Here is an 18,926-nt window from a genome sequence, read left to right as displayed (position 1 = left end):
GAGAATAGAAAGTAAGGAGAGTGCCAGTCTTCAGACCCTGCTTAGCAATACTAAATGTTCAACCTTGAATAATAGATATAAACAAAGTGGAAGTAGTAGAAGGAAGTTAAAATAACTACCCATCTACCAGCCTGTATGACTCACCCATGCTTAGAATGAATACCCGGTACCACGCTGGAGCCCCGATGCCCGTTTCGCGTATGCTTCCTCGGGGGGCTGTGGTTGTGTGTGTGGAGGCACTCCTTAGATATCTGTCTGGCCTAATGTGACCGAGGCATGCACCGGTAATGTAGTGCATGTGCGGTGGTGTTCTTCACTTCCATTGCGTCATTTCCGGCCAATTCCTGATGGGAGTGTGGGTGGGAACAATTGTTCCAATGATGTCAGTGACCCACACTCCCATCATACAGAAGCCTTGTAGGACGCAGCCGGACCCGTGGTTCACTGCGCATGCGCTACCAGCAGCGGCCATTTGTAAAAAGGGACAGGTAAGGGCAAAAGGTAAGATACAGAAACAGATGATGACAAATCAAAAAACAAAATAAAGAGAACATACAGAAAAATAAAGAAAATATCAATGAATCCCATATATGGGTAATCTCATAAATGTATCAATAACGATAAGACATATTATTTAACCCTAGAACGCATACCTGGGGCCTCGCAGGCCCGCCCTGTTAATTGTTTTCTATTTTCTGCAAGATTACTTTAGTTAGAATTTTGAAACTCTAGGTATTCCTCAGGTATATAGTTGTTTGTCATTTTTGTTTGAGTTATTCCATGTTATTTGCACACGGGCCTAAAAGGCCCCAGGTATGTGAAAGTGTAGATTTTTATGGTCATGCGTTCTAGGGTTAAGATACATATTCATTCCAAAAGTGCGTAGCACAAATCATTTATATCTTATATTGTTTCATAAATATCAATGTTTGAGTCGAAAGAATAAAAATTATTTGTAGGCAGAAAATTAACAATATAATTCATATTGTCAAGTACATAGAATGAAGACTTGTCCCTTGATCTTCTAAAGGTCCTGAGGGTAGTCCCGACGTATAGAAAGGGTGGCCCTGATCTATAACACTACTATAAAAAAATATATAAAAAAATTAGCAACACACATACTTAAAAACGTAGGGAAAATCTATAGGAACGAGGCAAAACTGAGTTGTTCGTTCAAACCCAAAGGAGTCATTGTATCCAGATTAATTATCCAGCGACATTCCAGCTGCGCCAGAATCCGTTTGTAGTTTCCACCCCTTGTGCTAAGGCGCACCTTGTCAATTCCTCTAAATTTCAGGTCAGAGGGGTCGCAATTAAGGCACTGCCTAAAATGTCGCGGGATAGTTTTCAATGTTGTCAAGTCAAGAACATCTCGTGCTGCTGTGATATCCCTAATGTGCTCCCTCACACAGACTAGAAGTTCCCTAGACGTTAATTCTACATAGCTAAGATTACAGGGACACCTAGCCAGGTAAACTACATGTGTGGAGCTACAAGAGATGTACTGCGTGATTTTAAAATTCCTAGTCCCGTCAGCAGACGTGAACGAGGTGGCACGGACAATGTTTCTGCAGGCTAAACAAGACCCGCAGGGATAACATCCCCATCTCTGTTTCCCAGCACCAGAGTGGGGGTGGGAGCGACATAGTGGCTTCTAACCAGGGAGTCCCTCAGACTCCTACCTCTCCTTGCTGTCATCATGGGCCTATCTGGTAAGATTTTATTTAATGTTGGTTCTGTTTTAAGGACGGGCCAATGGTTGGTAAGAATTTGTCGTATCTCAGACCAGCGATTATTGAACATAGATATGAACCTAATGGGTGGATCTTTCTCCGGTTGATTATAAGAGTTAGTAAGCAACAGATGTCGTGGAGTTCTACTTGCGCGCAAGTAACCCTTTCTGATGCTACGATTGCTATAACCACGCTCCTGGAATCTATGACCCAGATCACGAGCCTGAGCCTCAAAAATCCCATCAGTGGAACAGATGTGTTTCATTCTAAGGTACTGCCCAATGGGAATGGCCTGAATTGTTGAAGATGTGTGTGCAGATTTTGCATGTAATAAAGAATTTACCGATGTTTCTTTCCGGAAAACATCAGTTTGTATCAGGCCATCCTGCTGGACAGTAATCCCGACATCCATAAAATCGATCTGATGCTTCTCACACCTATATGTAAGTTTGATATTCCGATCATTATGATTAAGTGTGGTGATAAAGTCATGGAGCCCAGACTCGGAACCTTGCCAGATGATGAGGACATCATCAATAAATCGGTACCAGCACTGCGCATAAGACGCGGCGCCCCCGCCGTCATCGAAAATCTCCCCCATCACACTCCTCTCTGTCCTGCCGTGTGCAGAGCACAGTACTGTAATGCTGTAATGAGGTAGGAGGCGATGCGCAGAACCTCCGGCCATTGATCATAGACTTCCGCCAACTCTGTGACCAATGTTTATATAGAAAAAGCCTGAAATGAAGCCCCACCCCTGCACAGCAGGGAGCCCCTAACATGTGACTGCTCCAGCCAATCAGAGGCCGTGGTGATCAGTGATTGGCTGCAGCAGTCACATCTGTCCTGAAGGAGCAGGAAGCATTAGTTGTTTTACGGACATTTTTTAGTGGCGCATTAATAAGGGGCACAGCTCAGGCCGCCTGCACTGTGCTCCAGTGTGAGTCACAACTCCATGCAACTGCAGCCAAACCATAGAGAAGTGCAAGAGGTACAGAGAGCAAGCCAGAAGAACAGAGAGAGCTGGCACCGCAGGAGGGCGCCATTCTGTGCTCTCATGTGTGAGATAATGACAAACAAGCACGTCAGAAACGAGCAGCCCCATCATACACGAAGGCAGCTCAGGGCGTCAGTGGTTGCTTAGCAACGAGAAGCCTCTCCCGCTGCACTTCCGGTTATGCGTAGTAACCACCTGTGAAGCCCAATGGAGAGGGGAGGAGCGGGCAGCGCCCCCTGGCTGTAACACAGGAGGCGGGCGGCGGAGGCAGCAGAAGAGATGGAGCCGGAGTCCAGCACCCCGAGTTCCTCCGCGGCTCCCGGCTGCATCACCCCGGGACACAGCGCCCTGCTCACCGCCCTCCCACTCACTCCGGACACGCTGCAGTTTGACGAGGATGATGACCTGGAGGTGTTCAGTAAGGTACAGACCCCGGGGCGGAGACCACAAACTTACTACTGCTGCAGCTGGGAGAGAAGAAAGTTTTCAAGTTTTCTGTGCTGCGATCATGGAGTCCCGGATCAGGATGCTTCACTGTGTGTATATGTAATATATATATATATATATACCTACATACACATATTCATATGCATACCTAAATGTGTGTGCGTATATATAATTACACTTCACTGTGAGTAATATATATACAGTAGATATACACACTTACCTGTGTTTGAGATAGATAGATAGATATCTATCTCTATCTATTATTATATTCATATACATGTATGTATGTATATATACGTACGTACATCCCACCAGATGAGCGTGGTGACCGTCAAGTGGAGCGGTGCAGCGCTGACCCTTCTATTATTATTGATCACGCATTAATATTACCGTCCAGAACCTGTGATTGGACCATCATGTTCTGTTATATGATGAAGTTTAACCCTTTAAAGAGGTTATTCCCCTTTCCGAAAACTTTTCCCTGTATGTGCAGTTTGTTGTAAAAAAAAAAAAAAAAAAAAGAACTTTTGAGCTCGAGCTGCTGAGCTCAGTGATTGGCTGCAGTGGTGTCTATGTGATCGGGAGAATCGGCGCTGGATTTTTACGGCTGGAAATATAAATAAATGATCAAACATCTATCCATTACAATGGTAATCACGCACAGCACACAGACTGTACACTGACTCCATCCTTGTGCGGTACAGGATTTTCACAGACCCATAGACTTGTATGGGTAATTTTGAACAAATTAGATATGTGATATTTTTTATTTTTTTTTCGTAACCATTCGGACCGCAAAGAAACAGACATTTTAACAACCCCATAGAATATACAGTAATAGGTTCATATTCTAGCCATGAAAATATTACAGATGTGTTTTTTTTTTTTTTTTTTTTAAACACAATGAACTGTGCATATAAGGAAAAGTTTTCTGAGATGGGACAATCCCTTTAAGAATGTAACAACTTTTTATTTATTATTTTTAAATGACGTATTCCATAACATTTTTATCTGCCCCACAACATGGCCATATGTGATAAGTTGTATCTTTTAATAGTAGAGCTTTCGGTATATATATATAATGTGTATATATAGCCCTTTATTGATGTTTTGGAGGAAGGGTAAAAAAATCAATACTTTTTTTCCTCTCCTCTTTTCCTTTCTTGCTGCGACCATATGAGATAAATAATGTAAAAATGTATCATTTGCTAGATCCGATCCCTGGTGATGATGATGGCAACAATCATACAATTATTATTTTATTATTTTTACATGGCACCATCATATTCTCAGGGTTCATGGACAACCAGTATCAGACATTACGGAGTAAGGGCTCATTCACACATCTAATGTTCCCCTATCAGTTCAATCCTTGTTTTTCCACAGATAGAAATTGTACCTATTATTATAGTCTCTGGAGCTCCTCATATGTATCTTTATTAATTATAAACCTCCTCAGAAAGGAAGGGAATAGGTTAGGGTGAATCAGTCCCCAAATTCCCTATTTCTTTTGATGACCTAGTTTATATATTTAAGTGTCTGTCTGCATCCAGGTGCTTTAGTTTATAATTTAATAAAGATATACGTTTTTAGGGGGTTTTGTTCTGTCCGTTGTATCTTAATGACCCCAGATCACATTTTTAATGGTGGTTGTACAGCTGTTCATGTGTTATTCAGGACTGAGTGGTCTGCACCAAATCTCGGATACTTGTCTCACTACTAAGCGTGTACATAAAGTGAAGCACAGATTCATCTCAACTAAAAGCAGAAATCCTGAGATCAGGAACAGAACAAACATTTATAGGACATTTCACAACTTTCCCAAATTCTTATGAAAATGTTTACAGCACATCCTGCATTGCACTTTACCCAATTTATTATATATTTTCGGAGTCAGTCCATTTTTCCACCAAAATGGACACAGACTGCAACTCCACAGTCCTGGTTAATGGGTCATTAATAAAGATTATATTTAGTCAGTGATTGCATTTGTTTTCTTCTTGAACACATTGCCCAATTTCTGGAAACACAATGCAATAAAAGCTGCAATGTGAAAATCTAGCAGAGTGTTGCTCCACAAAATCAGAACTCCCGGCTTATTCTTCGAGGATCTCTCTGTATATGTCTTCTGCTTTGGGAAATTGTATTCCCAATAATAGAACAGTTCTGCACCTTTTCCTAGAACGGTGTTGTGCCGTTCCTCTGTTGTTCCTACTAGAAATGTATGACTGCATTGACAGCTGGGTGATATTAGTTGGCGGGTGTGAACTGTGTCCACTGACTCTTAATATGACACCCTGATAGATCACTAAAGTACAGAGTCTGTCTTCCATGTTTCATATTTTAAACTGATGGCCAGAGACTTTAACGTCCGAGTTTGATCTGCAAAACAGATGAGAATAGGACACGCTCTGAGTCCCATGCGCTCTGAGTCTCTTGGATCAGCATTTAAGCTGATGTGGGTATGGCGCCCTTAAACTTTATGGATCCTTGTGCTGTCTGAGATTTTTAAAAAAAAAAGTGTGAATGGAGCCTTAAAGGGAATCTGGTTGACTGTCAGCCTCTATGCTGTGTGACGTCAGTCAAAAGAGTCATCGGTCAAGCAGAAGTGTGGCGGAGAAAAGAGGTGGAGTGACGGAGGCTTCGGATCTACCATAGCCATTTACATATCAATTCCAACTGTTTTCCCAGTAAAGGGGGAACGGATTGGCCATATAAAGGTATTACTGGACTTGTCTTTAACAGAGTTACACTCACTTATAAATAGTTTGGGGGGGGTGAAATTTTGCAGTCTGATTCCCTTTAAGGGTGGAAGGGGGATGGCGCTTTGCTGAGCTGTTAGTCTTAAAGATGGTGCAGAATTTCCATGTAGCTGCTGATTTCTGGATTTAGGACCATTCTCCAGTGAAGTTCATATGCACAAATAAAGCATATATACAGTGGCGTCTTTTAACACAGAAGGCAAAAAAAGAAGTTTTCAGTTTTCCCCTGGAGGAAGTTTTCTTGTGTAACATTACCTACCATTGCTTTCATACTATTGTTGTTTTTGTTTAACTGTATTTTAAAGCTAAGAAACATTGTTGGTTTGTGTGTAAATACTGTTTCCAGTGTCTCTCTGACATATAATACTGCCCTATTTTTTGAGGTGGACTCCACACCCCGGTTTGTTCTGCATAGTGGTGTTAAGATGCAGCAGTCTTTATCTCTGGGCTGTGGGGAGGATCAGTGCGGCTGGTAGCCCGGCCCACGGACTCAGATGTCAGTCTTATCCTTCACTCCTTCTGTACTTTGCACGGGAGTCTCAGATCTTCCGCTGTTCCAAAGTTTCCCTGTGCTGCTGATGTGACAGGAAAAGGAGGGTTTCCAGTGGCCACAGAGCCTCTAAGCATTCTTCTTCTGAAATGTAGTCCCAGCAGATGGTTTAGTAATTAACACCTAACATCTAGGTGGGTTTTGTAGTGTGCACCATATTCCACTAAACTTGTGGCAATCAGGAAATTGATGCTACCGGACCCACACGCTTTACTTCATGTTGATTTCTTTCATGACTATGATCTCTTTTCTGATCCATACAAAAAAAAGAAGTCCAGCCGGCACAAGACCAATCCAAAAATGTATTGTGTCTTAAAGTGAGCCAATCAGCCCAAACTGACAGTATAAAATAAGCTCATAACCTTATAGGGGGATATAGCCTAAAAGTGTAATATTTTAGGGGCTATGTGCACACAAAGCGTTTTTGATGCGTATTTGCGGTGGTCTTTCCGCCGCGGGAAATGCTTTGAAAACTCTTGTTAATAGGTATGCCAACTATAGCAATCGTAATCCTGATGTGCACATGATGCCGAAATTTCTGCTCAGGATTACCATTGTGGAAAAAAAACGCAGCATGACAATTAAGCCCAGCATTTCCGGAGCATTTCCCGCCCATTGACTTTAATTGAAACGCAGCAAATCAGCAATATTTATACCTGCGGGTTTGCGGTGTTTCAATTAAATCCAATGGGCGGGAAACGCAGTGCGGGTGGTACCCGGTCTGCAGAGGAGGACTACAACTCCTATCAGCGAGAGCAGCGCTGCTGAGGGGAGCAGTAGTTCTCCTCAGCAGTGGGGGGGGTGGAAAGTAAATCCATATACTCACCTGTCCAGCGATCCCCGGTGTCCTCCTGGTCCCCGGCGATGTTCTCTCTCCCCGGCGGCCGGTGGTATACTGCTGGGAGCGCGCTCGCTCCCAGCAGTGTACTGTGCTGCCAGGACCTGCGGTCACATGAGCGATTAGCTGATCGCTCATGTGACCTCCCCGTGGGAACATTCTCAAGAATGTTCCCATGGTGTTAAGCTCAGCGGGGCTCATCAGCTGATGAACCCCAGTGACCTCCTGCACAGCAATGTATACTGATAGGAGTGATTTTACACTCCTGTCAGTATACATTGCTGTCTTCTACAGCAGTGACATCAGTTATTGCTGATGTCACTGCTGTAGAAGTGACCTAGAACGCCGAGTGACAATCAGCAGTTATCGTGGACTGCGACGTTGACGACGAACAGGTGAGGAATATGGTTGTTTGTTATTTTACTTTTTTTTTCAGGAGACAAGGGATTCGGGGACTGAGAGGGTAAATAATTTTTTTTTTTTTTAGAACCATGTGTTTTTTATCTAATTAAAATACTTAATGTTTTTATTGAAAAAGCGGCGACCATTTTACTACGCGGTTAATAATGGGGTTAAGACGCCCTCCATTACTAACCTGGGCTTCACGTCAGCCACCACCACAAGGCTGACATGAACCCCAACCCCATTACCCCACTCGCCACCGCTACAGGGCAGTAGGAAGAGCGGAGGCTAAGCGCTAGATTTGGCCCATTTTATGGATGCGCCATTTCTGGGACTGTTGAGGGGTGATATTAATAGCCGTGGAGGGGGCTAGTATCTATGGCCCCTTCCCTGGTTATTAATATCAGCCTGCGGCTGTCTATTTAGCCTTTTCTGGTTAGATTTTATAGGGGGACCCCATTTCAATTTTTTTCTGGGGTCCTCCTGTAATCTAGCCAGTAAAGGCTAAGCAAACAGCTGCGGGCTGATATTAATAGCCAGGGAACATTTTTGGCTAATGGCCCCCTCCCCGGCTACTAATATCAGCCCCCAGCGGTCGGCTTTCCCTCTGCTGGTTATAAGCGGGAGCCCATTCTATTGAACGCAGGTAAATTAATATGTGTTCACTGAACCATGCAGATTTATCACATTCAATACATTCTAGTGGTCAGATTTCTGTTGTGGAGACTAGCGACTCCGCAAGAGAATTTGACATGCTGCTTTCCTGAAAGACGTGCGGCATGTCAGTGTCCACGGGTGACTTGCAGCCTCTGATGCACACATAGTGGACATGGGATTTCTAGGGATCCTATCCAGTATGCTGCAACATCTGGATGCTGCGGGTTAGACACTTTTTATAAACACGCTGTGTCAAACCTACAGTGGCTCCTGATCGTGGCCACTTACCCAAACTCACCCGCAGCATGTCAATTTCTGTACCGGACACGCTAGTCTCCACTGAAGATTTTGACTGAAGGGTCATTATATGCGGTGAATTCACATGTACCGACAACAAAAATGCGTCATCAGAATACCGCGTTTTGGACGCAGCAAAAATACACTGCGTCCAAAGCACTGCTGAGTGCTGATCGGGGGGACATAGTGGCTAATGAAACTGCTGTGAGCTGTTAATAGTGGCTGGGAATCATGTTTGCCTAATGGCACCTTCCTAGGCTAAAAATAGCAGCTCACAGCTGCCCCAGAAATTACATGAATAGAAATGCTAATAAAGATTGCAAGAATGGGATCAGCTGACACCCAGCTCTTTTGTTTGGTGATGACAAGGTGTGAATCAGACCTTTTCATGACCAAACCTAATTAAAGTAAAGTAAAGAGTCAAATACACACACAGAGTAAATACTTAATTTGAAATACAACAGACACATTCTTTAATCATTTAAATTAACCAATATACTCACCCCTGTTCTGACGGTAATCCAAGGGTTTAAGCAATGTACCACCAAATAACTTTATTTAGCTCCAAAAAGCATTCATTGATGTACAAAAATGCTTCAAAAAACGTGACATAACCACACTTTTTTTTTTTCAAAGCGTTTTTTCCAGGACGTCCCTCCTGACAGCACCATCAGGAGGTCGTCCTTAATAGGGACAGGAAACACACAAGAGGTTAAAAGGCCCCTCCCTCCACCCCTACTCCAGTGTTTTTCCTGTCTATCAGGCACGGACACTGAAGAGGAGTACTCGCTTAGTTCCTGAGATCCGGATGCCGGAGGATCGGGACGGGGTCTTCGCATTCCTCCCCTCACTCCTGCTGAAGTCCGGAGGCCGAAACCCCGCTGTATCCAGGGGTCTCTCAGCCTTGACCGGTGTGAGCGCCAGAGGGATCTGTCTTCCCCGCAGAGGGGGCTCTCCGTTCCGGCGGCTGCAGCCCTGCGCTCGGCTCCAGCGTTCGCCCAAGATGGCGGAAGCCACACTTTCAGTTACAGAGGGAGCAACATGCTTACCTCTGGAAACCGGTGTGCGTTCCACGGTGGAACACACTTCTGGTCTATTTGAAAAAAAAAAAAAAGGCGCCAGACTGAAAATTAAAGGGAGAACGCCTTTTTTTCTGACAATTCAGATGCAAGACAGGTGAGAGATACTACTTAAAGGGGGTTGGTGCAGTTCATTCAGTTCATCAGTAATGGCGGATCTAACCACTGGTCGCTCTGAGGCTATGTCTGAACCTCCAGTCCAAGTAAGTTCTGAGCTCATTCCCCTCTGGTCACCTGTTTTTTTTTCCATCTGTCTATGGTAGTAAAAGTCTTGTGCTCCTTGTCATTTTAGGATAAGGAGGCACCTAAGAAAGGCATGATGACTTCAGCTCCTAAGAAAAGGAGATGCGCCATCTGTAACAAAAAACTACCAGACACTTACGGAAAACAACTATGCTCCACTTGTATTGCAAAAGTGGTTTAAGAAGAGCATTCCTCCTTCATGTCGGACTTAAGGGCTATAGTGAGAGAGGAAGTTCAGAGTATGTTTACGGATTTAGTTTCCCCGCAGGCTCCTCAGGGTGCGCCCCGTCACAAAAGGCCACGCCAGGAGCTGGAATCCAGTTCAGAGGGGGAGGAGTTGTCAGTCTTCTCGGACTCCGATCAGGATAGGGAAGGATCTATGGCTATTCCCCCAGAAGAGAAGAAAAAATATCTCTTCTCCTGGGAAGATACGGATGCTCTATTATCTGCAGTGAGGAATAACATGCAGATTGATGACACTTACCAACCACCTTCGGTACAAGATGAAATGTTTGGAGGGTTGAGAACTCCCAGGAATAAAGTATTCCCTTTTAATAATTATATTAGAGCAATGATTTTTGAAGAGTGGGAGGAGGCAGAAAGGAAGCTTGTCATTACCAGCTTTAAATCTCACCTCCCATTCGAGCCGGAAGATATTAAATTATGGGACTAGATTCCCAAGATTGACATCCCGATTGCCAGAGTAGCAAAGAAAACTTCCATTCCATTTGAGGACTCGTCGTCTTTGAAAGATGCAATGGACAGGAAGGCAGACAGTCTTCTTAAAAAACCTGGGAAACTTCTGCGGCAATAATAAAAGCCAATATCGCGTCCACTTCGGTAGAAAGATCTATGAGCATATGGCTGGAAGACCATCTAAAGAGGAAGACTTCCAGAGAAGAGATCCTCAACTCAATCCCACTTCTCAAAATGGTGACGGGTTTTGTTGCTGATGCCTCGGCAGAGTCAATCAGATTCGCGGCCAGGAATGGAGCCCTTTCTACAGCATCAAGAAGGGCAATATGGCTAAAAACCTGGTTGGGGTTAGTGAGTCCAAGAACAAATTATGCGCCATTCCCTTTTCTGGTCTCCGGGTTTTTGGTCCAGTTTTGGATGAGATCCTGGAGAAAGCTTCAGATGATAAGAAATGGTTTCCAAAAGGAAAAAGTTAAAAAGATATCTTCTTTTTGGAAACCTCGTTACCAGCAGCAGAGATCAGAATATTCCAGGAAAGGGAATTCAGGGGGTAGGTGGAGCTACCAGGAATGGAGGTAGCTCGAGAAATCCCCTTCCCCCTACAGGTGTTAGCACACGCAGAAAATGTCGCCAAGAAAGTGGGTGGAAGACTCAGTCATTTCCACAGACCATGGACTGAGGTTACCAACAGCCCATCGATTCTCCAATCCATTGCTCATGGCTACAAAATAGAATTCAATCAGATCCTGCTGGGAAGATTCCATCTGACGATGACCCAGTCCGACCCGGTCTCTAAATGGCTGCTAACAGATGTAAAAAAAAAAAAAAAAACCTCATGGATTCAGGAACAGTAATACCTGTACCAGAGACAGAACGCTTCCTAGGTTACTACTCAGGTCTTTTCTCAATAAAGAAATCCGGAGGCAGTTTAAGCACAATAATAAATCTAAAATCACTAAACAAATCAGTAGTTTACAAAAAATTCAAAATGGAATCAATCAGGTGGACAATCCCCCTAATCAGACGCAACATGGTCATGTGCACAATAGGTCTCAAAGAGGCCTATTATCATGTTCCAATCCACCACCACAGTCAAAGGTGTTTACGGTTCACACTAAAAGATGGAGACACCATTCATCATTACCAGTTTACTTATCTTCCTTTTGGTCTCTCTTCGACTCCTCGCATCTTTACCAAGCTGATGGCTGAAGTTATGGCATTCCTCAGAGAACAGGGAATATTGATAATCCAGTATCTAGACGACTTCCTGGTGTTAGCAGAATCTCCTCAACAGCTGAAGATCAATCTAACATCAACAATACTGACCCTAAACAATTTAGGATGGATTATAAACTGGTAAAAATCACACCTTATTCCAGAAAAAATAAAAATCTTTTTGGGAATCTTCCTGGATTCGGAACAACAAATGTCATTTCTTCCGGAAAAGAAGCAGATGGAACACAGGGTCAGGATCAAGAGATTCACAAGGAGAAGGAAAGTCTCCATCTGAGAGTGCATGAAAATCTTGGGTCTCATGACAGCTTCCATACCAGGGGTCAGGTGGAGCCAATTCCATTCGAGACAGTTGTAGTAACAAATACTGTCATCTTGGAATCGGAAGATGGTCGGTCTGGACAAGAGAATTATTTTATCAACAATAACCATGAGATCATTAACTTGGTGGATATCAAAGACCAACCTACAGGAAGGCGTCATGTGTAAACTAGCTCCATTCGTCACTCTCAGTACCGATGCAGGCAACAGTGGCTGTTGGGCTCATGTGAGCAACCAATACTTGCAAGGAACCTGGCAGAAGCAAGATCTTCCCAGTTAATCAAATCTGAGAGAACTTCAAGCCGTCTGGGAGGCCTTTAAAAGGTGCCAAAATCAGCTAAAAGGTGATAGTGTCAGAATCTTGACAGACAACGTGACGACAGTAGCCTTTCTCAAACATCAGGGGAGGTCCACGACACCACCTGCTACAATCTTTGGCAGGAAAAATTTTTCAGTGGGCAGAAAGATCAATCCTTTCAATAACAGCAGTACACTTAACAGGTTCCCACAATGCAGTAGCAGATTTTCTCAGTCGAAAAACAATTCTGCAGTCAGATTGGGAGTTAAACTGGGAAGTGTTTCATTACATAACACATCTGTGGGGCTTTCCCCAATGGGATCTGTTTGCCACATTTAATAAACACAAAGGCGGAAAAATTATTTTCCCTCAATCCAGGGGACAGGCCGGCAGGGATAGACTCCTTATCCCAAAGATGGAACATGGATCTGGCATACGCATTTCCCCCTTTACCCTTAATACTGTTGTTAGGGTGAACACTTTGATATGTTCACTAGTTGCCTGCTCCTGGCCTAATGAATATGATCAAGTGCATGCAAGAAAGAATAATATCAGACACACACACAGTCGGATGTAAGCTCTCCTTGATCAGCTATGGCACAGCTCCAAGTGTCTTTATTCAACCCGAACATAGACTTATATAAACTGTAAATAGGGGCTCGGTTAGCTGAGTAACCAGATGTATTCATTGGTTAGTCCATGGGCTGATCCATGAGATCATCGGGGGGGGGGGCGCGTGACCCATGAGGTCATTAGGGTAGGTTGGTCCATGAGGTCATTAGGGGGCGTGATCCATGCAATGTGTCCCTTTGTGGTTGGTTAGTCCTTCTATAGAATGCAGCTTCCTCCCAGAACAGAGCATGGTGTGATGAAACAGGAAATGGCAGCCATCTTTTGATCTAAACAAGCTTATGTAAGGTGAAATAATACACTTTGTGGGTCTTTTCTCTTAATCTCCTATGTCTTGAGGTTAATTAAGTATTTGGTCCTATGGCTCTCCTCAACACCGTTGGTACTAAGGAAGATTCAGGAGGATCGGGCCAGGGTAATAATAATCCTTCCTTTCTGGCCCAAGAGAAGTTGGTTCCCCTTACAAAGAATGATGTCCCTGAAAGATCCGATAATCCTTCCAGAGAGATGGGATTTGCTGTTCCAGGGTCCGGTGTACCATCCCGATGTGAAAACTCTCCAGCTTTCGGCTTGGATCCTGAAAGGCAGATACTGAGATCTAGAGTGCTGTAATCTCAACCATGCAGAACAGTAGGAAACCAGTGACTTCGGCCATCTATACAAAAATATGGAAAAAGTTTTGTTGTCCGTATCAGCCAACATCAGAGTTCTATTCCAGACTTTCCAAAAATCCTAGAATTCTTACAGACAGTTTGAAAAAGATTGCAGCATTAAGTGCCTTCCTGGACTATCCTCCAGCCCACCATCCATGCGTGGAGAGATTCATTAAAGCTACAACAAGGTTAAGGCCAACGTTTAAATCCTATGTCCCTTCATGGGACTTAAACATAGTCCTCAGGAGCCTATGCAACGAACCCTTCGAACCCATAGAGGAATCAAGCATAAAATTCCTTTGTCTTAAGACAGTGTTTCTGGTTGCAACAACCACGGTGAGACGTATAGGGGAGATACAAGCATTTTGAATCAGAGACCCATATCTGAAATGCCTAGATGACTGTATTATCCTCAGATTAGATCCAGCATTCTTGCCAAAAGTAGTTACACCTTTCCATATGAATCAGGAGGTGGTCCTACCCACTTTTTGTCAGGACTATAAAAATGATCAAGAATTGACCTTCCATTCACTAGACGTTAGGAGATCAGTGCTAAAGTACCTAGAGGTCACAAAAGACTGGCGTTTAGATTCCAACATGTTCATACAGTTTGGCGGGAAAAAAAAGCAACAAAATCTACCTTAGCGAGATGGGTCACTTCAGTAATAAGGCTGGCCTATTCATCTGAGGGAAAATATCCTCCAGAGAAAATTAGAGCCCATTCTACCAGAGCTATGTCCACATCAGGGGCATCTGTGGACCAAATCTGCAAGGCCGCAACTTGGTCAAATTTAAGCACCTTCTGCAAACATTACAAATTAGACATTCTGTCAGGTCAGGATATGGCCTTCGGAAGGAAGGTCCTCCAGGCAGTAGTCTTGCCCTAAAATGTATACTCTGGTATTCTCCTGATGGTGCTGTCAGAAGGGATGTCCTGGAAAGTAGGCATTAGACCTCCCGGTAATAGGGTTTCCAGGAGTCCCTCATGACAGCACCTATCACATTCTCTCCCTAGATATTCCTTAAACGACCTTGTGATGTTAACATGGTTTGTAGGAAAACAAATAAAATAGAGTTGCATCCATCCTAGTGTGGTACTTGAAGAATCACTGGAGTAGGGATGAAGGGAGGGGCCTTTTAACCTCTTGTGTGTCCTGTCCCTATCAAGGATATGAAGGACGACCTCCTGATGGTGCTGTCATGAGGGACTCCTAGAAACCCTATTACCGTTAGGTCTAATGCCTACTCTATGCCAAAGAGATGCAAAAACGCTTAGGAAATTTTTGCTTCAAATCCTGGCCATGTGCACATAGCCTAAGTTTTCTAATTGCTGCCTCCATTGTGCAGAAACTGAAGTTTAATCAAACATGCTAATTAGGGTGCTCTGTACAACTTTACTGTGGCCAAGAGGCTCAGTGCAACGTTCCAACCGCTGGTTTTGCATGGCCCTCACTAGTGATTGATGGCAGTGGTTTGCCTGGAGGGAGCACTGTCTGCAGAGAATGCTCAGACATGGCAGGTCCGTCAATCACCAGTGAGGGACGCGGGGCTGCAGAAATATCGGTTGGTCGTTGCATTGAGCCTCTTCAAGGGTCCACAGGGCACGCTAATTATTGGATGAAACAGTAAAGGTCTGATTATCTTTATTCCTTTTTTTTTACAGGCTATATCTAGAGATGAGCGAACCCGAATTGTAAAGTTCTGGGTTCATACCACACACTATGTTCGGTGCTGAACCCCGAACACGGACTTCACACGGAAGTTCGTTTTAGAGTTTGTGATATTTGGGTATAGAGTTCTGGTACCCGAACCGAACTTTGGACTAAAGCGGACAAATAATGTCTAACAGAGCACACAGTGACTCCATCTGCATTATTAGTCAGTGGCCCCATTGGTGAAAACTCCTGAATCCTGTTTTACAGGACTTCAGACAAAAGCATCAACAGAGCTACTGACATGAAGGTAAAACACAATGTGAACATAGCCTTATGTAGAAGTTTATCCCTATTCAAATTAATGGCCATCCTTGTTATAGCATACATGGACCAGGTCCACTAGAACCACTCTTGATTGTGGGATTCTGAGCAAGAGACAAGATGCCGTGTCTGGAAACCCTATGATTGGGATGTGAATATCGCGTTTGTTGGGATATTTTGATATGTTGAATTTTGTTTTATGAGCATATGGTGTCCTTAAAGGCTTTTTTTCCTTACTTGGGCAACCTAGTCTTAAAAAGGACGTTTGAAAACATTGTTTTTATTTTAAACTGTATGTATGAATTAAAAGGGGCTGAAGTGCTGATTAAAAATTATTATTTTTTGTCTGGCTGCAGCGCTCACATGTCCCATTGGCTTCTAATGGACTGTCTCGCTTACACTTTACTCAGTCGTCTGGGGGAAGTTGGAGCGCTGCGAACAATCAGTGGCCGCTCAGCTGATTAGCTTTAGCACTTATGTACTCAGGACAAACGATTACACAAGCACAGGTTCAATTCCCCTTAGGGGACTAAAAAATAGAGCATGAAAGGGAAGAAAATAAGTTTTTAAAAAGTATAGAAACAATCAAAAAAAAAAAGATAAATATAAACATGTGCGTCGGGGCTGCACTGTGGAGCCAGCATATCGCTATATTTCTGTCTATAGGTAAATAGATCATGTTTCAGTAATAATACTTGCCTAGAATAGCTTTACTTTAGCTGTGACTGTGCCTTTTTTTCAATTGAATATCATTGATTGATAACCCTACAAAGCACCATTTTGAGTCATAGAGGACCAAAGAATAAGTAATCACAATCTAGTTATGTCATCATTTTATTAAACAACACACTTACACTGATAAACATAGATTTAAAAAAGAGCCATGCTCAATAGCATTAGCATACAGGGATAATTGCTTCTTAATTATAATGAGGTATCGGCAACGGATCACAACAAGAACAGAGAAAGGACAAAAAATATAGGAAGCAATCACATGAAGTAAATATAAGGTCCTGATCTGATGCAAATTAGGTCACACCGTATATAGTAAGATCCCATGTGTGAACCCTACTATTGTCCAAAGTCAAAGTGATCACAGTATTTAGGTCTATTTGTCTTCTATGCAAGAATCATAATGCCAGGATCACATTAGGAAAGCTGTCCAGTAAGTCAGCATGCCACAGAAAAAAAGATCAAAGTTCCAACAAGTGGTGGCAAATGCATGGCAGTATGTGCTTAATAGTAATTAGCAATTGCACCACATCAGTATGGTCATTACCTTATCAGTGTGCTTCCCTGTCCAGTCTAGTGCCCCTACGCACGTTTCGGTGCTTACTGCACCTTTTTCAAGGGGAGTCTCTTGTCTAGTCATTGGTTGATAGCCTTATATCTACATATTAAACCTTCCCCTTGTATAGGGATAGAAATTTACCATAAATGTGGCTAACATAGTTTGGCTTGTTATATATTTGCACTGTGCACTTCAGGAGAACACTACTACCTTATGTTTAATAAAAAAAATAGGTTGATTTAACTATATTAACAGATTATTGCGGTGTAGTTAGTTTCCTCATTTGCACTATATATAGACCTATTCATACCTATACTTTGTCTTATTGGAGGTGTATTTGCACTATAGCACTTTATTATACCAGAGGCTTATTTCGAACATTTTTTTTAACCAGGCATTTTTATGTCCCTAGGCTGTAAGTGAGTTGTATCTGTTGCAGAGTTGTGCGTCTGATAAATTTGGTTAGGAGATGGCTGTATTATTATTATTTTTTTTTGGAGGAAAGACCTTTTAATTCAATTGTTTTGAGCGTATAGAGCATTATGTTCTCGGCAGCACATTGTGCTGTGCAAATCGGAAAATATGCTGCCGAGAATATTGCATTGCAGCTTAAAAATCCCATTGTTCTCGACAGCACATTTTCCTATTTATACAGAACAATGTGCTGCCGAGAACATAATGTTCTATGCCCACAAAACAATTGAATTAAAACATTGCATCTGACGAATGAGCATTTTGCTTGTTTTTCAGGTGATTGCAGGCCTGTGTAGTCGGGTTAATAATTGAGAATAAGTGTTCCCTAGAATGCTTTTCCCCCGATTATCAGCTTGTCTGAATGGACCTTTACATGTCACATTTGTCTTGGTCTCCCAGTAGTCATAATAGAGCTTCCTATCAGTGATGGTGGTGGTACTTCTCGTGCTTCTCCTTTCCAATTTCCCTAACGATCTCCACAGTCATCTCTGTCCCTCATAGCTGTGCTCCCTTAAATCTATCCCACTCCCGCAGGTCATACCCTACATTACTCCTGTTGTAGCCTCCGCTACCAGGGAGCTAAATAAAGACATCCAGTGCTTGATATTCCGTAAGTAAAGCCCCGTCCATGCGCTTAGCTTCTTAGTCCCAAAGTGCTGCCAGTTTGATTGTTTCCACTTTTTGACACTTTTTATATGTTTTTATTATAGCCAATCCAAGAATCAAACCAGAAAAAAATGTCTAAAGGAAGTCCTTCTGTTCTCCTATAGAGTCTTCTGATATGAAGGACATCTGAATGGTCCTGGCAGAACACTCTTCTCCTGGAGGATTTGGCTGCAATATATTTATATTACATGGCTGTCCCTTGACTTGGCTTCTTCTGGAATACCCTGTTTTCACTGATCCACCGAAAAGCTGATAACTTTTAGCAGGGCTGTGGAGTTGGAGTCATGGAGTTGGTGTCCATTTTGGTGGAGCCGGGTATAAAATGGACTGACAGACTCCTAAAATACTTATTAAATTGGGTACAGTACTACAATGCAGGATGTGCTGTAATTTTTTTCATATGAATTTGAGAAAGCTATGAAATGTCCTATAAATGTCTGTTCTGTTCCTGATCCAAGGATCCCGGCTTTTAGTTGAGCTGAATCTGTGCTGCACTTTATGTACACGCTCAGTAGTGACCAGTGCTGTGGAGTCAGGGAAATTGAGGAGTCGCAGGTTTGGCTTACTGACTCCACAGCCCTGGATTTTAGATCTGTGGATGGTCTGACCGCTAGGACCCCCACTGATTGTCAGGATGGAGCAGCAGTGCACATACTCAACCGCTGGTCTGTTTATTCTCTACT

At 43.1% G+C, this 18,926-nt stretch overlaps 1 protein-coding gene across 2 annotated transcripts in view; it reads left to right on the top strand.

Moving 5' to 3' along the window:
• The first annotated feature begins 2,924 nt into the window (after positions 1-2,924).
• The window catches only part of SNX7 (sorting nexin 7), a 120,936-nt gene continuing 104,934 nt past the window's right edge, over positions 2,925-18,926 (top strand). Inside the window, exon 1 of one of the 2 annotated variants that reach the window (XM_073643233.1) lies at positions 2,925-3,153. In XM_073643233.1, coding sequence (XP_073499334.1) covers positions 3,010-3,153 — 144 coding nt within the window. In that variant the 5' untranslated portion in view covers positions 2,925-3,009. The remainder of the gene's footprint in view (positions 3,154-18,926) is intronic. The other variant, XM_073643234.1, reaches the window with a different exon arrangement.

Source organism: Phyllobates terribilis, unplaced genomic scaffold, assembly GCF_046119375.1.
Source record: "Phyllobates terribilis strain yellow unplaced genomic scaffold, ASM4611937v1 Scaffold_8__6_contigs__length_399053987, whole genome shotgun sequence".
In the NCBI taxonomy this organism is placed as follows: Eukaryota; Metazoa; Chordata; class Amphibia; order Anura; family Dendrobatidae; genus Phyllobates; species Phyllobates terribilis.
This window is presented reverse-complemented; position numbering and strand designations above follow the sequence as displayed.